At 42.3% G+C, this 24,120-nt stretch overlaps 1 protein-coding gene across 7 annotated transcripts in view; it reads right to left on the bottom strand.

The window, feature by feature from the left end:
* PTPRG (protein tyrosine phosphatase receptor type G) overlaps positions 1–24,120 on the bottom strand; it is a 786,384-nt gene that overhangs the window by 51,460 nt on the left and 710,804 nt on the right. For all 7 annotated transcript variants that reach the window (XM_006062977.4, XM_006062979.4, XM_025272603.3 and 4 more), the window contains one exon: positions 12,784–12,875. In XM_006062977.4, coding sequence (XP_006063039.1) covers positions 12,784–12,875 — 92 coding nt within the window. The remainder of the gene's footprint in view (positions 1–12,783; positions 12,876–24,120) is intronic.

The following is a 24,120-nucleotide window of genomic DNA, read 5'->3' on the forward strand; positions in this document are numbered from 1 at the left end:
TTACTCGGCTATGTGCACTTGTGTTCAGTCACTTCAGTCATGTCTGACTCTTTGAGACCCCATGGACTGTAACCTAGCAGGCTCCTCCATCCATGGGATTTTCCAGGCAAGAATACTGGAGTGGGTTGCCATTTCCTCCTCCAGGAGATCTTCCCACCCAGGGATGGAACTTGCATCTCCTGCACTGCAGGTGAACTCTTTACCTATACCCCAGTACAAAATAAGGTTAAAAAAAAATAGTGTAATAGGTTGAGGGCAACATTTATTTTGTAATGATAGTTTAGAACTGGAAATCCCCAATAAACTTCAGGTGCCATGATTAAGTACATGGACTCCCAGGTAGCATTAGTGGTAAAGAACCCTCCTGCCAATGCAAAAGATATCAAGAGATGTGGGTTCCAAATCTGGGTCGGAAAGATCCCCAGGAGGAGGGCATGGCAACCCACTCCAGTATTCTTGCCTGGAGAATCCCATGGACAGATAAGCCTGGCAGGCTACAGTCCATGGGGTCACAAAGAGTCAGACACAACTGAAGCGACTTAGCAGGAACACATGCCATGATTAAGTACATGTTTAAGTTCCAATAAGTACATGATTAAGTTCCAATAAGACTGTAGTTCAGCTTCAGAGTTATTTTACTCCAAGGTACATACCACAGTGTTTTAAAGGGTAGAGTCCTGCTCGAGTCACTAAAAAAAAAAAAATCACTTTAAGGTTAACAATTTATTATTTTTTCCTACAAAATGCTCAACTATACTACCTAAGCTAACACTATACACGCCTATAAATCAGTCGGTCCATTCCTCCCATGGTTAGAAGCAGCAAAACCCAGCAGAGCTCAGTTCAAGAACTGCATATGGAAATACACGACTCACTAGTCTCTCAAATTTGGTTCTTTATCCAAAGAAGTCTAATCACAATCCTCTAGGTTTCCAAGCACCATCAGTAATGTCACAAAACCACCAACCAACCAAACAGAAAGAAATATACACACACACAAACACGCATGGTATAGTGACCACCCGGATAACACATTTTTGTCTTTCAATCAAGATAAATGAAACTGAAGGGTCGTAAATCTTTTTTCCTTCAATATTAAGATAAATATAAGGCTGAAGCTAATTAGAAGTCCTAATAGTTTTCCTCTTACACTGGTTTTCTATTAAATTTCTCTCAACATGAGCCAGATAATTATAAAATTACTCTAACTAGCCAGAAGGCCAAGCAATTAGGACAGCATTGTAGACCTGATCTGCTCAGTTTATATCTGCAGAAAGCCTGTGTTACAAGAAGATACCCATCTGTGAGATGTTATTTCCACCTATACAGCCGAGTTTCATTAACAAATGTCACAACGACCAGCAGCACTAACTATGGACCAGGCACCTTCTGTGCCCTTTACATGTGTTTACATGTACTCATTCCTCCCAACAGCCCTAAGAGATAGGCACTGTTTTCAATACTCCTCTTAAGAGTTGAAAACACAGGCTTGGAAAGATGAACTGAAGCCTGGAGCATGGCGGTGGCAGCTGGCTGCAGAGTCAAGGCAAAGAGTGCTTCTGGTGGGAGAGAGTGGCCGTCGTCTAGGTCACAGTGAAGGGGAAACCACTGAAGAGGTGTTTACTGAGCACCGAGGACTCAGCCAGATATTAGCGAGATGGTGTCTGCTCAAGGGCAACACGTGTCCTACTAAACGTAAGAAAGTGAGAGCAAGAACCACGTGAAATGACAAGGTGAAGACTGCCAGTGTCTTAAAACGGATGGGTTTGATAACTTGGTGACTAGGGAGAAACAAAGAAGAGGAAAAGAGTTAGAATCAAAGTAAAGATGCCTTGGGACTTCCTTGGTGGTCCAGTGGCTAAGACTCGGCGTCCCCCAATGCAGGGGGTCCAGGTTTCATCCCTGGGCTAGTCAGGGAACTAGATCCCATATGCCACAGCTAAGAGTTCACATGCCATAAATGAAGAGCCTATGTGCTGTAATTAAGACCTGGCACAGACAAATAAATAAATTATTTAAACAAAAACAAAGACGGTTTCACTGACTACAGGTTGGATGTTGGATTACTATGATACAGTGAAATGTCTCATGATAGAGTTGAAGGAAATATGAAGGAAGCCTCACTGATTGACTCACACGCTCAGCCTTTTGCATACACTTATCTTCACAAGGACTAGGCACAGAGGGTGCCGTCATCTTCAATTGACACATAAGGAACCTGAGGCAATTTGTCCAAAGCGACACCATTACTAAGCGGCAGAGCTGACATTTGAATCCTGGTGTATTAAGCCCAAAGCCCGTGCTCCCATGTGATGGAACACACCGCCTTCATTCTCAGAGCACAGTTGCAAGGAAAAGCAAGCAATTAGGCAGAGCGTGTCTGTTAATCTGATAAAATGTTATACACAGTATGCTTTTGTGCCAATATTTTTAAGTTTAGAGCTTTCAGATACCAAAGGTTTAAATAAGGCAAAAATGGGATAACTACCATCACCACTACACTACCCTGTTACAAAATATTTGATACAGTCAGTTGAGGATCAGGAAAAGTGGCCTTGTTGGTCTTAAATAATATTATTTATACTTTGTTCCAAGATTTTAGCCTTTTGTGGTTGGAATTAAATCCAGCACATAAGAGGTCCTTTATTTTGGTCAGTCCACAACATAACATCCTTATGTACCACTTCTGATGAAGCCTGAAATTAGTTTCTGGTTTGTATGCATCCAAAGCAGAGCATTGTAAGAGGCTGAACCTCTACTGAAAACAAAGTATGAAGGTGAGAGATTCCAAGAGGGAGAAAAGAGCTGGTTAATGTTGACCTCAAATGCAAAACTGCAAAAAATAGAGAAAAATGCATGTGAACATAAAGAAAAGTTGCTTTTAAAAACTAAATGTTCATTGACAGATGAATGAAGAAGATACAGTATACACACACACACACACACACACACACTGGGAATACAGCTTAGCCATAACAAAGAATAAAATTTTGTCATCTGCAGCAACATAGATGGACCTAGAGATTGTCATACTGAGTGCAGTAAGTCAGAAAGAAAAAGACAAATACCATATGATATTATTTACACATAGAATCTAAAATGTGATACAAACAAATATATTTATAAAATGGACACAGAGTCACAAGACATAGAAAACAAACATCCAGTTACCAAAAAGGGAAGAGAATGGAGGAGGGATAAATTAGGAGTTTGGGATTGACATATATATACTACTATATATAGAAGGGATAAACAATAAGGTCCTACTATATAGCACAGGGAACTATATTTAATATCTTGCAATAAACTATAATGGAAAAGAACACGAAAATGAATACATATACATGCTGCTAAGTCGCTTCAGTCGTGTCTGACTCTGTGTGACCCCATAGACGGCCTCCCACCAGGCTCCCCCGTCCCTGGGATTCTCCAGGCAAGAACACTGGAGTGGGTTGCCATTTCCTTCTCCAACATATTCACGGGTATGTCTATATAACTGAATCACTTTGCTGTACACCAGAAACTAACACAACATTGTGAATCAACTATACTTCAATAAAAACAGAAAGAAAAAAAAAAGAAAAGTTGCTTCTAAAATCTGTGGTTATATCTCTGTTGTGCTTGCATGCTCAGACCCATTCCATTAGGGAGAACTCACCCATGCTAAATTTGCAGACTCTTAGTATTAAGGAACAACAGATAAACCAAAAGGAAAAACTCAGCAATTTTCCCTTTGAAATTGCAAAGAAAAAAAATCAGCACCTGAGGCGGTCCCTGAACGCCCACCACAGGGGGGCGCTGCAGAGGGCCTCGCCTAGCACGCTGCAGGGTGGTAGGGTCTTTAGCCTGCAACTCAGTATAACTGTGTAGCCCTATTCTCACCTGCCACCGCGGCCAGAATGCTTCCTGTGCATCAGGTACCCAGAGATAGTGGTGTAAATGGAAAAAGCCAGAATCAGTCGGCCTGGTGATATGGGACCTTACCTCTCTGTGACTGCCGTTCCTTATCTAATTGGAAATCAGAACCAGCTAATTCAGAGTGCTATGCAGAACAAACTGGAAAACATAAGTACTTACCAGAGAGCTTGGCATTTAGTAAGTGCCATAGTAAATCATAGTAAAGCTACGATTTACTATGAGATGAGAATTGCTATGCATGTGAGATCCTATGATCTGGGGGCTACGAGAAACAAAAAACCTGCCCAAGGTCCACCGCCATCAAATGGCTGGGCCAGGCTGACCCCAAAGCTGGCTTCTTGGGCCTTAACGTGACCGCTGTAGGTCTTAAACTGAACATATACAGCGAGAGGGCAGAAAAGCATACAATACGTGTTAAAGAAGTTCTCCAACAAAAATGGGCTGAAATGAATCACTTTGGCTTCAAAGGTAAACTCGGGTTTACCTGGAAAATTCACACTGATATTCTGGTCACCTTGAAGATGCCAGGTAAATAAAATACCATGGTATTTACCTTTCTGCCTTCCAAGATGCTTAGCTGTGGGGCTGACTGGCCTAAGGTCTGTTTCAGAAAACTATCGCTGCTTGTTTACTCTGGCAGGCTGTGGGTATACATATAAATTTACCATGAAGATTCCAGAAGGCCTTCAGTCACTTACTGAGGCCAACCTGTGCGAACTTCATTTAACACTTAGCATTTCCTTCAACCCTATTCCAAATCCCAACCAAATCGATATGAGGGCAAGGAAGGCCTAGTACTTGGGTCCAGTTCAATCATACTCAGGCATCCTCCTGACCCCAAGCCCCATGACTGGGCTGTTTTCAGGGACTGCTAACACCCCTGTAGTGGACAGACCTTAATGCTGAGAACTCAGTCTCCTTCCTTTCTGAGGAGGATCAGCCTCTCATCTCAGAAGCCAAGTTCAGGCCTCTCTCTGTGCTTGTTAATACCTGTGTCAACTTAAGAAGATAAAGCAAATAGCAAATACGATTATTGAGATTTTTAGCTCCTGATTTAGGACACAATAGATTTTTGTCTAAATCAGACTCTTAGGATGCAAGGAGTGCTGTGGAGATGAGGACATTTTATTTCCTGCCATAAAAAAGAAATCTCTTTTCATTTATGACACAATGAAGTCAATAAAGAAAGGGCTTCATTATAGTCAAAAGACCAATGAATCTCCTTTGGAGATAATCTCTGTATAAATAAAATATGCCAACAAGGTTGGTTTAATCCCAAGGGTTTTAAACTGCATGTTTAAAACCCCTTTATGTGCTGGCACCCTGCTGAAGCCAGTGACCTTCAAATTATTAAGATGTGTTTTAACTGAGGGAAAGGCACGAATCATTTCTGGATTTCTAAACTACTGGTTAGCAGCAACGTTTTGTTTTGTAATGTTCTTGTTAGAAAGTTAGTTTTTCTAATTTCCAGAGAAAAACATTTATAAGGACATTTGTGTTTGACAATAGGCACATTTGGAAAAGCCCTTTCAACATGCTCTATAAACAGGCTAATTCAATGAGCTGAGTTCTGATTTTAAAAAGCTACATATGATTAAAGTCTAAAAGAATAAGTAGCATAATACACTGAATATAATTTGCAGATGACATATTATTATTATTTTTTTTAAATTTTATTTTATTTTTTGGATGACATATTGTATATAATGTTTCATTAATAGTTTGAGTGAAAATGTAATTCATTAATAACTGCAGTGAAAATATAACGTAAGCTTGGTGTTTCAAAAGATTGCCCCAAAGATGGAAACAGTAGATTTTCAAAAATACTTGCAGATATTAATAATATCAATTTAATAATAATATGGATCCAACAGCCATGGTGTAGGTTCAATCCCTGGTTGGGGAACTGACATCTTGCAAGCTGCACAGCTTGGCAAAAATAATAATGATGATGATGATCTTAAAGGACAGAAGTATGTGACTACTTCAATATCTTAGAAGACAAACTACTAGAACGGGGCTGATAGCTAGGTCATTACATTCAATTGTGCTTTATCTTCCCAGAGTAACAATGGGAGACCAGTGAGCATGGAACATTTGATTTTGAAAAGTGATTAGTGGGACGAATGAAGAGTCAAAGCCCCTTTCATTCTCCTGAAGAAGTCACAATTTAATTTATCTGGAAGAAGACTGCATAATTTCTCAAGCATTATACACATAGCAAATTTCACAATTTAAAAAATTTCCTGATAGGGACTATCCTGGTGGTCCAGTGGCTAAGACTCTTTGCTCCCAATGCAGGGGACCCGGGTTCAATCCCTGGTTAGGGAACTAGAGTCTGCATGCCACAACTAAAGATCCTGCCTTTTGTAACTCAAGGTCCCACATACCGCAACTAAGACCCAGCACAGCCAAAGAAATGAATGAATTTTTAAAAAAAAATTTCCTATAGTGGAGCCTGAGAACTTGCATTCCTAGGAAGTTTCCAGGTGTTGCTGATGCTTATGGTCTGCTCTGGGGCTGGGGTCCTGCACTCTTTATCAGCCCTCCCAGAGATTCTGAGGCAGGGTAAAGCTTGAGATCCACTGTGCAATTCTTTTATGCAGCTTATTTATTGTTTCAATCATTAGCATTAGCCTACAGAGGTCTATGGAGAAGGCAATGGCACCCCACTCCAGTACTCTTGCCTGGAAAATCCCATGGACAGAGGAGCCTGGTAGGCTGCAGTCCATGGGGTCGCTAAGAGTCAGACATGACTGAGCGACTTCACTTCCACTTTTCCCTTTCATGCACGCGAGAAGGAAATGGCAACCCACTCCAGTGTTCTTGCCTGGAGAATACCAGGGACAGGGGAGCCTCATGGGCTGCCGTCTCTGGGGCCGCACAGAGTCGGACACGACTGAAGCGACTTAGCAGCAGCAGCACAGAGGTCTATAGTAGCCCCAACATATACAACCTGAATCACAGAAATTTTCTTAAATCAGATTTTTCTATCCTTCAAAGATTCTCTCTGTATATTTGCAATCCAGAAAAACTCTCTGGTAAATTCTGCAGCAGTTTTTTTAGGGAAAAAAAAAAAAAATCATTGACATAGCATATGTATAGGTAGTTCTAAATGTGCAATAGCTTCATGAAATCTACTTTGAGAATTTTCAATAATATTTTTCAGATGGCAAAAAAAAAAAAAAAATTCCTAATAAAAGAATTGATGTCACTTCTCTAGTGATTGGAACTGTCTGGTAAAATGTTTGCATAAGGAGTTCTCTCTCATATGCTTGGCTAACCAACCTTCGCTGCCACATTGGGTTTATAATTTCCACACTGTACAGGATTTAGGTGAAAAAAAAAAGTCTTCCTTCTTACAGCACTATCTTTGCCAATTAAACCAGGACACTATGAAGAGTCTAAATTTCTAAATTTCAGTTAGAGCTAGTAAATCTGATAACTCAAATTTCCTCAAAGGTTCCTATAAGCATCTATCTCCAAGAGATGAGGATCAGAAGGTTAGCAAAACTTTCCTTAACCTTTTGTCTATTTCATAGTATTTTTTAAAGAGCCAATGTAACTTGCTGGTTCTACTTACGCTTTGGGATTTCAAGATCAGAGTTGTTTATCCGTGAATTTGAACCACAGCAGAATCCTCCAAAAGTTGGGATATAGAGTCTAAATTTATTCAATATTTAACATGTTTTTGAGCTGTTCTCCGAGTCATTTAAATCACATGGCCTCGGGACTTCCCTAGCAGCCCAGTGGTTAAGACTCTGCGCTCCCAATGCAGGGGGCCCAGGTTCAATCCCTGGTCAGGGAACTAGACTCCACATGCCAAAAATTAAGAGCTTGCATGCCACAATCAGAAGAGTCACTGTGCCCCAACAAAGAGCGAGGACCCCATGTGTGGCAACTAAGACCTGGAGCGTAAAAAGTAAATAAATAAATCACAAATTCCTACTTGGCACAGGGAATGGCGATATTGGTGGTGGTGGGGAGAGTCTTTTTCTTAGGAAAGAAAAGAATAAAGATGACTCGGAAACAAAGAGGAGAGAGTTTTGTGTTTTGTTTTTTTTTTTGGATATGGAGGAAATTTCAACAGAATGATGATGAAATGCTCTCATGGAGGATGAAGGAGAATTTAGTGGAAAAGCAAGTGGTCAGTGCTACTGAAAGAAGAAAATCCAGAAAAAATTTTAAGAGAACAGTTACATGTATTTGAAAATGCCTCGATTTAAGAAAGCAAAATCCAAATGAGACTAAAGTCCTCAGATATCAGAACTGTCAGGAACATGCCAAGAGGTGGCAGGGCCATTTCTAAGCATCTGTGCTTTGAAGTCACACAGAGAATTCCAATGCTAGCCCACCATTTATTCATGCAACCTCCGGCAAATTAAAGGATGTCTCTGAGCCTCGGTTTCTTCATCTGTGAAATGGGGGTATGGATTGCACCACTTTCCCTAAAATTGATGTTGGAAAAAAAAACATAAACCACATAATTTTGATCAAAAAATGCTCAATAAATATCAGATGATGATGATATCTTCTGAGGAAGGTTAAGTGCAAAGTAAGTTCTAGGATCAGAGTATGTTACACCTTTTATAATGACGACTTAGGGACTCTACAACAGTTCGGTAGCTGAATTTTCAGTCTCATTCTGTTGCCCACACTTCAAAACTGTGTAATGGTTCAGTTTACTGGTCGTCTGGAAATATCTTTTTTGAAAAATCAGTGATAGAAAGTGAAGGGTTCAAATGATGAAATAACTTAAGTTGATACATCTAGAGCCTAGAAGTCTTCCTGTTAGGTTTCGAATATGGACAAAGAATGAGTGAGATCCAGTGGGCAGGGTAAGTGTTCCATAAATATTCAATAAATATCCTACTACTTTTAGACATAAAAACAATTAGAGGAACTTCCCTGGCAGTCCAATTTCGCTGTCCAATGCAGGAGGTACAGGTTTGATCCCTGTTTGGGGACTTAAGATACCATATGCCTCACGGCCAAAAAACCAAGACATAAAACAGAAGCAGTGCTGTAACAAATTCAACAAAGCCTGTAAAACTGGTCCACATAAAAAAATTATAAAATTAGATAATTCCTAAGGTAAATCATTTAAAAGGATACTAAGGAGGTCTCTATTAAAGAAAAATTATGCTGAAACTTAACAGAATTTTTAAAAACTGGTGATATTTTAGAAATTTGTGTTTTCCTTATAATGCTTTTTCTTATGCAAGACAACTGTACTATAATAACTGGAAGAAACCTTAAGAATAATACAATCATGAACTGTTACAATGAAATTACAAACTGTGTTACACATTTACTAAATAGGACTGGGTAGTTTTACGAAAAATAAGGCATTATGATCTGGTTGAAAGATTTTTAAAGAAAGGTCATATAAGGTAACTTCTCAGTGAAGGGTGAAATAAGTTTTCTGTCTAGGCACATCCCCACAGAAGGCTACTGCTTTCTATAAAAACCTGAGGAAACGCTAGAAGAGCAGTCTCACGTCTGGTTTCACCAGGGAAGTCCTCTAACACTACAGCATTTCCGGTCATTCATTCTCACAAATGCGTCACAACTCATCGAGGGGATGTGTCTACTAGGATTTCCCTAGCAGTCCAATGGTTAGGACACTTCACTTGCAATGCACAGGGCAAGGGTTCGATCCCTGGTTGGGGAACTAAGACCCCACATGCCCTGTGGCATGGCCAAAACATTAATAAACTAGGTAAGCAACAAAGATTTACTATATAGCACAGGGACCTATATTAAATATCTTATTTCAGAAAAAGGATGCATCTACTAGACCAAGGGAGATTCAACTCGATTCCATGTGCTTCTCAGTTAGTGGTGAATCTTAACGCCGTGGAATTGTTCCTTCCACGTATTTCTACCATCAGTGAGTGAGAAGCTCACATTTGAATAAATATGCTGTTGGACTGTGAGTTTTTTACTTGCTGCTGGGAAATGAAGCAGAGAACACTCAAAGAGCATTTCTGGTCTAAGACACCTATTTAGAGGTGTGGCAAAGCGGCCACGACCGATGGCATTTTCTGAGGATCCCAGGGAACTAAAAGTCCTAAAATCCAAGCCCAAGAACGCAGTGAAGATAGCTGCACGCAGTGGATGTGGATCCGTGTTTGGGACAGTCTTAACCTGGGGACTGTGCAAATGCTTGCTGTCCACAGATGCTGGGAGGAATGATATCACGATTTGGGAAGGAGATATCCACAGCTGACAACTTCTGCTTCCATGAATCTTTCCAAACTTCCCTGACACGTACCACCTCATGCGATCTTTAATATCCTGCTCACTGAAGATTCTGGAAACTAGGCTCAGAGAGGTCAGGTCATTGACCTAGGTTTCATGGTAGAGGCAGGGTGAGATCCTTGGCGTTCTGATTCCCCATCCAGGGGGAAAGAAACTAAAAATGCAAAGACAGTGCAAGAAGTATCTCTCACCACTTAACCTTTTAAAATGGATTTCAATTGCACAGCTACCCAACAGCTGTGTTTGTTGGCTGAATCAATTCAGAGGGGAGAGGCCCCGGGCATTTTCCAGAGGTCAACACATATTCTAGGTGATGCGAGAGGAAAATGATTATACACGCACTGCTGCACAAATGCGGTAGAGTCAACAAAACTTATTCCATGGGGATGGGGGGCTGGGTCCTGTCTGCCTCCTCTCAAAGGCAAAGAATGTAATAAAGGGTGAGGGTTAGTGGAGAAGAACAAACGTAACACAAAACCTACCCATCTGTATGGGAATTGTTTAGCAGCCACAAAATGATCCAGTGGGGGACTTACCCAGAGACTTTTCTGCTACCCTCTCTTTGCTGTGTGACAAGCTTTAGTAAGAGAAGCTCACAGAATGGCGAGAACATGGCCAATTCCAGCAATATCTAATATATTAACATATAGAGACATACAGGGCCAAAGCAGTCCCCAGCCATAATCGTACCTAGAGAAGACATGCAAACAAGAGCAGCATTCCTTCTGGGGACTCAGAAAAGTACTGCATCTCCAAGCCTCATAGCAAAGGTCTTGAAAGAACTGTAAGGAAGCTTTGCTCATATTCATCATTCACCCAGAGAGTTCGAGAATCCCTACCATACGCCAGGTATTTATTCTTGCACTAAGAAGACATCCATTTGCCTTTAAGAAGCTCTCATTGTAGTTGGGGGAGACCACAAACCAAGTAAAATGTATGGGGTACTAGATGATGAAGAAAACCATTCTAGAGAATGAGGCAGACAGCTGGGATCCACGGTCTGCAGGGGAGTGGGAGATGGCACCTCTGCTTACAAAAGAATGATGTCAAGAGGATCCGTGTACACACTGCTATATGTAAAATGGATAACTGGGACTTCCCTGGTGGTCCAGTGGTTAAGACTTTACGCCCCCAATGCAGGGTGCCTGAGTTCAATTCCTGGTCAGGGAACCAGATCCCATATGTCAACTAAAGATCCGACAACTAAAACCCAGTGCAGACTAATGAGTAAAATAAATATTTAAATAAAATGGATCACCAACAAGGACCTACTGTACAGCACAGGGAACTCTGCTCAGTGTTACCTGGCAGCCTGGATGGGAGGGGAGTTTAGGGGAGAATGGAGACATGTATTATGTGTGGCAGAATCGCTTTATCGTATACCTGAAACCGTGACAACATTGTTAATAGGCTATACTACTCCATTATAAAATACAAAAGGATGAATGTATAAGATATCTGACAATACGTGTTTCCAAGTACAGAATGCAACTCAGAGGAAGAACGTTTGATTCTGGCACAACAGGAAGGGGACACCAAATAAAAACGATGGAAAAGTGAAGAAGTGAGTGTTAGCGGCTCAGTTGTGTCCGACTCTTTGCGACCCCATGGACTGTAGCCCAGCAGGTTCCTCTGTCCATGGAATTCTCCAGGCAACAATACTGGAGTTGGGTAGCCATTCTCTTCTCCAAGGATCTTCCCGACCCAGGGATCAAACTTGAGTCTCCTGCATTGCAGGCAGATTCTTTACCATCTAAGCCACCAGAGAAACCCCAAAAATGATGGGGGCCACCTTCAAATCCCTCACACCATCTACCAGAGCTGAGCCACTGATGAACTTCTCACATCTGTGGCATCAGCCAAGATTTACTAGTGTCCTGCCTGCAATGCAGGAGACCTGGGTTTGATCCCTGGGTCAGAAACATCCCTGGAGAAGGGAATGGCTACCCACTCCAGTATTCTTGCCTGGAGAATTCCAAGGACAGAGGAGCCTGGCAGACTATCGGCCATGAGGTCATAAGAGTCAGACATGAGTGAGTGACTAACACTTTTCACCAATCCCTACCCCAACAGCACCTGAGCATTTCCTACTTGTATCAAGGACAAATGAAACAGATACCAGACCAAGAACATCTCTCTAGACTACCATACAACGAGTCTAAGTATGAAAACTTTCAACCGTCATGTAATGATTTTCAGAGTAAGGAATCTTAGGATAAAACTTTAAAATATATATGTAACAGTATTTCAATTTTTTTTAAAAGCAAGCACACATTGCCTGTCATAACAAAATCGAGTCCAAGTAGACTGCAAGTACATAAGTATGTTTTCCCCTTTTTTTCTACTCTTTCTTCCCTTTCTTCATGAGACTCTACATTATGTGAACTCACAGTCATCTGTTCTCTGAAAGATGATTTCATTACATGGAAGAGATGTAAAGGAGCAAAGATTTCATTAAATTACCCTTAGTTAAGGCTCTCTTAGACTGGGTGAACTTGAAAAGACTATAAAAATAATATTTTCTCATGGCTGTCACATAACACTGAGAACAAAAAAGAAAAACAATTAGCCCACTGGAAACAGGAGTCGTGTCTTACTTACCCGGAATAGGAATGATTGGAATACTTTCATTGGGGACCACCCGAGGTGAACTGCTATCTTCCACATAGAAATGAGCTGTCTGAAAACATTTTCTGTGCAGGAAAGAGACAAACAAACAGTGAGAAGAGAAATACACTTTGTCTGAGTTCACCATCTTTCAATTCTTCTTTCAGACTCTCCCCGCTTTCTATTTCAGCCAGCACCGAGTACACACCCACAGGAAAGGAACAAGATACAGGAGGACAATGTCCAGCCGATTGGAAGGACCCCCCGCCGCTGAAGAATATCCACTTTTTATTGCACTATACCCATCCTGAGAGATAAAAGGGACACAACTTAGTCACAAGCCACTCAGACACATGAAAAGTTGGTATGAACTGAGGAAACTTGCTGTATGAACTGCAAGGATTAGCTCACAATCTTCCCCAATTCAACCTACTCCAGAGGAAGAATTATTCGCTATTCTAAACTCTCAGCACCAAGTTCAAACCATACCTTGAACCCTCCCAAATGCAGTCATCGAATGGCCCAAGCACACAACAGCACCTCATTGTTAGCGCTCAGCAGAGGCCCCCACCCCGAGCCCCAGACAGCTCTTGAAGGGGGTCAGAGGGCTTCCAGGGGCAAGCACCCTAGTCAGATAACGTCCGAGACCAGCACCCAACGCTGTCGAGTGTCGTCTGTATGTCAGGGATTCTGTTTGATTTTTACCTGGACTTGAGACAAAGCAGGGAGCAGACACTGGTCATCACTGGACAGCCAGGGAGCAGAAAAGCCATCGGCGGCTCGCTCAGCTTCTGCCTGCTGCCGCCGGCCGGCCTTCGGTGTTCCCGCAGCCACGTCACTGCTCATTGCGGCCCTAATGAACTGCCGGAAGCACCGGCTGAATATTTAATGAGGCTGCTCAGCGTGAATGGCTATTGTGACCAGAGACGGGTCCCTGTTCATCTGGCAGAGGGGCTTCACAATAGCTGGCCCCACTGCTGGGTCTTTGAAACAAGCAGTCGGCAGCCTTCTGGTGCTTGGGGTCCCGGGGACCCAGGCCACTCCTCTGGCGTCTCCCAAGAGCCCTGTGTACACCCAATTAATTAGAGCTTCACTCTTTCGGGGGTAGGCGATGGGTATCCCTACCACTAGAGTAAGTCAACTTTTCTTTGGAGTTGTCTTGGCTCCCCTGATCGCAAGTACTCTTGGGATGATTCTGTTGGGTGTCTCATGTTTCTACGAAGCCAAAGCGGAGGGGTTTTGGGGGAAGAGGAAACACCAGGGAATCTCAGAGAGTACAGGAGATCTTGGTGGGAGTGAGGAAGCCTCTGAGTTCTGCAGATTATTGGAACTGTAGGTTTGCACGGAGCTGTTGTAACTACACACAATCAAGAAGGATCACACGTCCCAGTGGGAAATGTTTTCTTTTCAGCGGCGCCTGTGTTCAGAGAGGAAGTAGTTCTAACCAACTGCACGCCCAGGCATGGCCATGGACGCAGTCTGGAGGGCTGCTCCCTGCCATGAGGGGCTCCGGAACATAAATCACTTCCTTTCCTGGCACACATCTCATGGGACTGCTCTCGCAGAGCACCGAACAATGGTTTTTTCCTATGAACTGCCTGGCATTTGTAATATAAATAATAGAACACGTTTTTACCGCTCACTGTCTAGCTGTCTACCCCTAAATTTGGAAGGAACAGTCAGTCTGACTTAAGCTACAAGGACATGAAACGTACAAAGTATTTTAGGGCTACGGTGGTGATGGGATCTTCTACTGCATGTGAAAGGAAGCGGATTCATGTGAAAAAAAAAAAAAAAAAAAACAAAAAAACCATGATTTTGTGATTTGACGTAATAGTTTCTTTCTGTTTCCAAGGTCATCAAATTTTCTATTTCTTCATCCCTGCCACCTCCCATGTCCCTGTCCCCAATTTACACAGATTTCCAGAATGTAACCTTAGAGTTAAAACACGGAGGATGGAGACTTTGCCAACCAGCTACACCTGTAACCACCCACCGTCATAGCTGAGGAGTATCTCTTTTTCTTAAGATAATGGACCACTGAAGTATTTAGTAGCCCAAAAAAGTACTGTGTGATAGTGAAACGAATGGCCCAGTTTACCAGCTCAGATTTGAACTATGCACAAAAGGGGGGAAAAAAGTGCAAAAAAGATACCACACAACAAAGAATTAACTATTCTAAGACCATAATGACGCTACCTGATAAGATTTCTAAAATATAAAGTATTAGTCAGAACAATCAGCATCAGCCAAGTAACTGTTAACATCAAACGACTTGGAAAGCACGAATTGACATGGCAGGCTCTTTTCCTGGAAGAAAACAGGCAGACAGTTCACCCAGACCCTCAGTAACACGTGAGGCCAGAGGCTCTGTATCCTCTTTGGAAAAAGCAGCATGGACTGAAGCATATCTCATGCTCCGAGTGTGGCTGTTCATAATGGATTTTCCCTGCAGCAAAGGACTCTGGGATTGCCAGCGAAGAGCACACCCTGGGGATGAAGGTCAGAAACTCGGGGACCGAGGTCACTACATCCGCACGCTGAGGCAGGTCACACGGACTCGGGTGGGCACCAACTACAGAACTCGGTGGCAAACGTCTTCCCTCGGAAAAAAGGTTTCAGTGGACCCAGTGAGCATTTATTCGGCACCCACTGCTTAGCATGGCGCATGCAGAGAACACATTCTCTTTCTGGGAGCTTTAAAAACACCTCCTTAAGCCTGGCTAAGCATTTGAGTAATTAAAAATTAGCAACTATTGATACAAATGAAAAAAAGGAGAAAAAAAATCCAAGTTACCCTCATCCTTCTCTTAGTAATCGTCACTACTGCTATTTCGGGGTGTATCATTGCACACTTTTCCTCATCTAGTGACTGTTTTTTGATCACTGACAATGATAAACTGGGAGCAGAACAATAAACAAAAGACAGACAAGGTCTCGCCCTCGTGGTGCTTATGTTCTTTCGGGGAAATCAACCACAAACAAGTAAACAAACAGTTTCAAAGCATCAAGAGCTATGAACAAAATACAACAGAATGAGGTGGTGATAACTGACGGGGGAGGTGAGGGAGGGGTCCTCCCTGAGGAGGTGGCCTCAGAGCTGAGACGTGATTAAGGAGGAAGGGTCATGGGACGTGCAGGGGAGACCACTCCAGGCAGATCCAGGAGCTGGTTAAAGAGCCTTAGCGCAGAGTGAGCTTATCCCTGCAGGAACCGAAAGGAAGGCAGACTTAGGAGCAGGGAAAGAAGGAGACCCAGAGAGGTGGGCAAGAGGCAGGGCATGCCAGATCCAAGGCCATAAACTTTGTTAGCATCTGTGAGCAATGAAAAGCCAACAGAGGGCTTTAATCCACAGACTGGGACTCATCCCCTTCAAAGCGCGTGCTCTGGCTGCTACATGATGAATGGAGTACAGAGCAGCAAGAACGGAGCAAGGAGAGCCATCAGGGGCTACAGCTGTAATCTCATCCACATACCGACAGGCAGACAGTTTTCTTTTAACAAAAGGAGATCATATTATACATATCTCCTTGATAACAACCATGAACTGACATCCTCAGTCTGCTTACTTCTCCACTTTATGGGCATACTACACTGTTAGATGTTTAACTTCTTATTTCTTGAATAACTGTTGATGGGGGAGTCTACTTTGGTAAAGAGACTGATAATTTTGCTGGGTTGTGGCCTCCTTTCCACTACACTGATCACGTGGAGATGAATCTTCTCTGGGTACAAATTCTACACTGTGGGTTTAATACCTAAGAAAAGTGGCTCGTTCAGAATCATTACCACACGACATTTTATTTGACTTGCTCATCTCAGAGAAGTCTCATGAGATGTTTTTTTGTGTTTTTTTTTTTTTGCTTCTTTTTTTCTTTAAACCTTCAGTAGTATCCAGGAATTAAAAAAGTAAAGGCAAGGGATTTTGGAGAAGATGAAAAGAAAGTGTAAGTTTTAATGCCTCTAAATATCTAAATTGTGATGTGTTCCAAGAGGCAGTATTGTCTCTAATTCTGAGCTCAGGAAAACGGAGATAAAATTTCTGAAAATGCCTCAGTGTCACCAAGCGTGCAATTTCAAAGTTCTATTTAGGTTCAATTCTCCTTCAAGTTACTGACTCTAACATCTCTCCTTGAAGGAAACAGATTGTTTGGATCAAGAGCCATCCTATAACATTATTTCTTCACACTGAGCATTTGTTTATGCCAGTACCTCGAACAGGGAAATAGTCAATTGTGTTTGGAATGGAAAAAAAAAAAAAAATTAAGTTTAACTACAAATTACAGTCTCCTGGATACTCACCATAAATTTTGTATTCACCTCTTCCCCCTTTTCTTTCTTTCCTTTTTCTCTGCCCCTCCTATCATGTCTGCTTTAAGAATCTGAAAACAGATCTTTTTTTTTTTTTTTCCCCCACTAACCCTGACTGGCTCAGTAATGATCTAAATTAGTTATCTTTTACTTCCCCTCATCTACCTTTCAGCAAGTATTTTCCTGACACTCTGTGCTTCCCAATTTAGGAATCTGCTTTTTCCCTAATAATCTCTTTATTTCTTTAAGATTACAAATATAGTATTTACTCCCATGCTGAACTAGCTAAGTCATTTTCAGATGTGAAACCAGCTAAGCAAAAGAGGAGGAGAAAAGGCTCACTTCACAACTCAAATTAGTAAGAGCAAAAACAAACAAAAAAAGCAAATAAAATTACTTGGTTTAACCTTACTTTTTACTACTATTTTTTTTCTTTTGTAATTTATTTTTTTATTGAAGGATAATTGCTTTATAGAATTTTGCTGTTTTCTATCAAACCTCAACATGAATCAGCCATAGGTATACATACATCTCTTCCCTTTTGAACCTCCCTCCCATCTCCTGCCCCATTCCACCCCTCTAGATTGATACAGAGCCCCTGTTTGAGTTTCCTGAGCCATATAGCAAATTCCTGTTGGCTATCTATTTTACATTCAATTTAGGAATTTTTAAAGTTCACCTTAGTTTTGGAGGGTCCTGAAGTCAGTCAGCCCCTCTCTCTATCTCCTTCTCACACACACAAGAACACTCCCCACTGAAGTTTCAATCAAGTAGTGGTTATCACTCAGCAGCATGTAACTCTTTGCCCTGGGCAGCTTTTAAAATCCCTTGTTGGATGAGCCCCATTCCTGGTGATTCTAGCTGGGCAGGCCCAGGGTGGGTACACGGATCTGTGTCTTCTGCAAAAATTATCCCCAAATTCGGGTGTGATTGTCTCTGGTGAAGGACCACCACGTGAGAAAAAATGGTTCCCGAGAGTCTCTAGGCCCTAAGAAAGCCCTAAAGAAATAAAACAATCCTGGGTGGCGGGTGCCTTAAAACTGCCCAGTGAAGACTCTAGAATTTAAAGGGTCCTGTATGAGAAAATGAAATAGGATTAAGAATTCAACGATGTTAACATAACTTATCTCAAGCACAGAAAGAAAAACTGTATTGCACAGAGCTTGAACAAAACCACGGAGTCTTCTGCTTGGTTCCTGTGAGAACCGAAGTTCCCAGGCATAGGATGGAATTCTCTAAGGGAGACCAAGCCTGCTGCCACTGTACGGAAAACAAGTTTCAGAGCACTGAAAAAAGTTAGATTTCTCAAATGAAAGTTGTTCCTCCTACAGCTACCTTTTAAGCCACCTTTGTGGCTTTATGGCTCTGCTTGTCTGCCAGCAAAATAAATTTTAGTTTCCATGAAGGAATTCCAGTTATAGATACAAACTTGACTGTCAAGTAGTCCATGATGTTCTGATGGCCTCAATTCCAAGCGTCCTGCCACTGGAACAATGAAAACCAATTGAGTTAGAGGGCTTTCTAAAACCCACCCCTAGGAAGCAAGTACCGCAATAAAGAGTTCCACCACACGTTCACTGAGTGCTCCCAGATGGATGCAACGAAGAGGCATTCCAAGTTGGCAGGAGAGACTTTTCCTCAGTTCAACTCAAGTGGGAGCTGGATCAGAATGAAAATGAAATGGGAGAGGTGAGTCTGTGGGTCCCACTTTCCCTGAGCCTCTCACAGAGTAAGCATCTCTCACCTTTAAGTCTGGCATGGAAAGCTATGCACATCTCGTACAACACAGTCCCTGAATACGAGCCAACTGCCTCCATTCCTTGACCAAAGGTAGTCCACTATGTGCATCTTACAGGAAGCTCTAAGTAGCTACGTGGAAACAAGCTTTCTGTATTACTCTCCATTCATTCATCCCTTCTGAGAAAACCAACATGGGCTCCTGTGTTTTAAGATGTATAAGCAAGCTTTGACTAGAAGTCAAGAGAATGGTGCCCTACATTCCTCTCCATGTGATCAGATGCACATGGATCCTGGCTAGAAGCTCCTTGGTTTCAAGACCACACCCCACTGCCTGGGGCCCAGAACCCATCCAGGGTCTGAAGGCCTCATGGCAGGACTGGGTATGTACGTATGGATCAGCCGGGCTTTTAAAAACCCACAGATGTTTTCAGCTTACAGTCACGAACAATGGGTGTCAGACTGAAATTTCTAAAAACAATTTTCCATTCTTTCAAGTCAGGCAGATACTTTGCAGAGAGACTTTTTCAGAAATCAAAAATCCTACTCTTGAGACGGCACAGCCTATGTACCAAGGACATCTTCCAGTCAAGATGCAGCAGATACGGACTGAGATGCGAAAGTCATCAACGCCAGTCCCCAGAGCTCCCCATGGGAACATGCATGCTGCCAGCACAGGATAGACTGGGGTGTTTAATTTGCCCTCTTGACAAATGAAAACCCCCAACCCCACACACCCCCCCAGCTGCTCTGGTGGTGCCCGCTGTTAATAAACAGACTCAAGTTACAGAGGCTTCCTATTCAAACAAAATGTAGCCAACCACAGAGATAAGCAGGAACCCTCCAGGTTCTCCCTCCTGGCCTCTCATTTCTTTGCAAGAATCACCCAGAAGCACCAGTCTTCTGCAGAAAGGCTTTCCTTTCTGCTCCTCCTGTTTTCCTGGGTACCTGCTCAGATAAGCCTCTGACACGTCTTCACAATTTCCTTACTCAGATCTCTTTCTGCCCCTCTAACAGGAAGCTGAGAATAATTTAGATGCAAGATACTTTTCAAAAGCTAAGTGCTGACCTCAGGTCCAGGAAGACTATCTCGTAGCTGTCCAGATCTCCACTGCCTGCTGCTGCTGATGGCAGGCATCTGGATCTGCTTATAGGAGACTTTTTGAAGCCTCTAGACACCTGGGTCAAACTGGACATCTCTGGCGAGCTTGAGATGAGACTCTGCTCTCATCCAGGGCCCTCGGCTTATGGTAACACTTCCCTCAGCATCACTGTAACTGATGGGGCATGGGTGCCAGTAGGGCCACAGGACAATATGCAGACTCCATGAAAACCTGGGATTATGGAAGTGAAAGTGGAAGCCACTCAGTCGTGTCTGACTCTTTACGACCCCATGGACTATACTGTCCATGGAATTCTCAAGGCCAGAATACTGGAGTGGGTAGCCTATCCCTTCTCGAGGGCATCTTCCCAACCCAGGAATTGAACCAGGGTGTCCTGCACTGCAGGCAGATTCTTTACCAACTGAGCTATCAGGGAAGCCTGGGATTATGAAACTACCAAATATTGATGCACAGGGAACCAAATACTGATACACAGGGATTAGGAACCAACTCAGTGTCTTCAAATTCAGTTCAACGGCTCTGTAATCACACCGGAGTGACAAGGAGTTTGTCCATGGTGTGCAGCTCAAAATGCTAACTGGAGGCTAGAACAGGCGGGTGGCTGAGCTGCTGTTGAATATTAATTAAGTAATCTTAACCGATATGTATACTGCCCTCACCTAACGTCACGGTGGCATGCTTGCTAATACTCTCATTCATTCTCATGCTGTCAAGCACAGAAATCATGTTAATATTTACTTTTGTAAATGGAAGTGATGTAGTAAACCGTGTATGAATAAGAGCCACTTATAAACAGAAAGTGGGAACACATTCATGTGCCTTCGAGGAAGATGATTGAGGGCTATGTTAAAAAGACACAGATTGATTTATTATGGCAAAACAACTCAAGAAATCGAACCGACAAAGACAACAATAGAAGGGAAGGGCTGTGGGAGTCGATGGGCTTTTTCCTCCAAGAGGAGGGTCTGCTAGAAATAACGCAGGGGTCCCGCTTGGAAAGCAATCCTGTGTCAGTTCTCAGCTGAGACGCTTTTCTGTGCAACCACTCACTCACGTTAAGTTCCCTTTATTGCATCTGAAATCACTCTGGAAAACTCGGTTTATACTCAGAGTATCTCTTCAGGAAGGCATCTTCTAGAAAAAAGGAATTCAGACCTGTGCTTCTTATTTGCATATTCTTTAAACCTTCAAAGGGACGTTGAGATCTGACAAATACTAATATCCTTGTGGGCATAATCTAATGGCATAATTCACATGAGGGTGCTCCCAGGCATCCTAGGACAGATGACTGTCATACCCTGCATCAGTGGGGCTTGTCTGCTGTGAGGAGGAGATGATGGGAGAAAGGAAGAGAAAAGCGAACAAAATTGTTTTGGAAATGATGGGTGGGTGGGGTGACAGAGCAAACATATCAAATACGGAGAAAATGTTTGGAGATAGTTTGGATCTCACGTGGATAGGAGAGATGTCCCATCCAACTCTGGTTACAGCTGGAAGGGACAAGACTCTGATTTCTACAGTGAGAATTTTATTGGAGGATACAAACTGCCTGCAATTAACATCTTAGGAAAGTGGGAGAAAATTAACAAATAATACACAGAGAAGCAGGAGCAAACTTCCAGGCTAGACATTAAGTTTGCCCGGAGACCCCTGCAGACACCCTCAAGTACTAGTAATGCTTTCTGGGAGATATGAGAGGAAAAGGTAATTTCATGACCCATATTTTGACAAGACCAGACTCTGAATAGGGCAATGTGTACATTCCAGCTGGTTTTAAGACAGTGAGCACTAGACAGCCCTTGCCACACTCCTGGCTGTTAACTCAGAAAGAGGGCCTCAAGTCTACTCCTGTTCAGTTAGTGCCCTGGTCTGGATGTTCTCAACTTCTGAACTGAGGCTTCGGGAACTCTTCACCTTACCTTTCCCACTGTTGCAAGAGCTGACACAACACCCTACTGACTGGAAGGGTTAATAGGGACAGGACAGTCCAACTTATTTCAGGCAGGAGCTAGTAAATGCAAATTCACATTTCATTTACTGCATGTATGACTGAGTATCTGTATCATAAAGTGGCCCGGTAAAAACCTTTGCCAAGTACTTATTTCATGAACATCGAGACTGAACTAAGTCCGTCAGGTTTTTGCTGTAAGAGCTATTTTAAGGATCGACTGAGGTGTTATGTGCCTCTCCACTAAACAGCCCCAGATTGTAGTACTTTTAAAATATTTGGGACCATCTGGGGGAAAAAAACGATTCAGACATCACACTATCAGTCAGGTTTCATTCCAAGTGATTTAAGAATTTCACATTAACATTTGAAGCCATAAAAGTACCTTAAAAAAAAAAAGTAACCTCGGTTGGGGGAAAGACTTTCTAATGAGAATTGAAAACTCAGAAACCAAAAAAAGACTTTATGGATAAATCTGATTATATCAACATCAAAGAAGCAGCATAAAAACAGTTAAAAGGCAATGTGCTGCTCAGTTGCTTCAGTCATGTCCGACTCTGTGAGACCCCATAGACGGCAGCCCGCCAGGCTCCCGCATCCCTGGGATTCTCCAGGCAAGAAAGGGAAAAGTGAAAGTGAAGTCGCTCAGTCGTGTCCAACTCTTTGCAACCCCATGGACTGCAGCCCACCAGGCTCCTCTGTCCATGGGATTTTCCAGGCAAGAGTACTGGAGTGGGGTGCCATTGCCTTCTCCAAAAGGCAATGTACAGACTAGGAAAATACATTTGCAACCTATATTGCTGACAAGAGCTCTCTCTTGATTAGAAAAAGACAAACAATGCAAAGAAAGAATGAGCAAAATATCAACAACTTATAGTAAAAGAAATACAAGTGGCAGAGCCATAGGAAAGATATGTAACCTCACTTATAAAATACACTAAGACACATTTTTCCTTTTCACCTGTGAAGTTAGCAAAAATACCAAAATCTGACAACACACTGTGCTGGAGAAGCTGTAGGTAAACGGGCAGGATCACGCATTGCCGGTAGAAGCCCACCTTGGTGTCCCCTGGGGAGGGCAAACGGGCACTATCAGAGTTACGAATGCATGCAGCTCAGAATACAGCCCATTTCTTGAATTTATACTAGAAATAGGCTATCAACTTGCAAAAGAACATATCAAGTTATTCACCACATAACTATCAGTCATAATAAGACTTGGAAGCAGCCAAAATGACAGCCACAGGGGAACGGTGCAATAAATCACAACACAACTATACCAAAAAAAAAAAATATATTGTGCTTCTGTAAAAAAGAATGAGAACTACATATGCACAGAGAAAAAAATCATGTTATGTGAAACAAAGGTTTCTGATAGCATATGTAGTATTCTGCTCTGTAAAAGGAGATAAAGGAATATACTTAATAAATTCATATACAGCCACACACACAGAAACACACAGACACACACACACACATAACCATCTCTGAGAGCAGACAATTAACTAGTACAAATGATAACCATGAACAGTATGAAAAGGCGAAAAGATAGGACATTGAAAGATGAACTCACCAGGTCAGTAGGTGTCCAACATGATACTGGAGAAGAGTGGAGAAATAACTCCAGAAAGAATGGAGAGACGGAGCCAAAACAAAACCAACACCCAGTTATGGATGCGACAGGTTATGGAAGTAGAGTCCAGTGCTGTAAAGAGCAATACTGCATAGGAACCTGGAATATTAGGTCCATGAATCAAGGTCAATTGGAAGTGGTCAAACAGAAGAGGGCAAGAGTGAACATCGACATTATAGGAATCAAAGAACTAAAATGGACTGGAATGGGAGAGTTTAATTCAGATGACCATTATATCCAACTACTGATGGCAGGAATCCCTTAGAAGAAACAGAGTAGCCCTCAAAGTCAACAGAAGAGTCCAAAATGCAGTACTTGGATGCAATCTCAAAAATGACAGAATGATTTCTGTTCATTTCCAAGGCAAACAATTCAATATCACAGTAATCCAAGTCTATGCCCCAATCAATAATGCCAAAGAAGCTGAACGGTTCTATGATGACCTACAAGACCTTATAGAACTAACACCCAAAAAAGGTCCTTTCATCATAGGGGACTGGAATGCAAAAGTAAGATGTCAAGAGATACCTGGATTAATAGTCAAGTTTGGCCCTGGAGTACAAAATGAAGCAGGGCAA

This window comes from Bubalus bubalis, chromosome 21 (assembly GCF_019923935.1).
Source record: "Bubalus bubalis isolate 160015118507 breed Murrah chromosome 21, NDDB_SH_1, whole genome shotgun sequence".
In the NCBI taxonomy this organism is placed as follows: domain Eukaryota; kingdom Metazoa; phylum Chordata; class Mammalia; order Artiodactyla; family Bovidae; genus Bubalus; species Bubalus bubalis.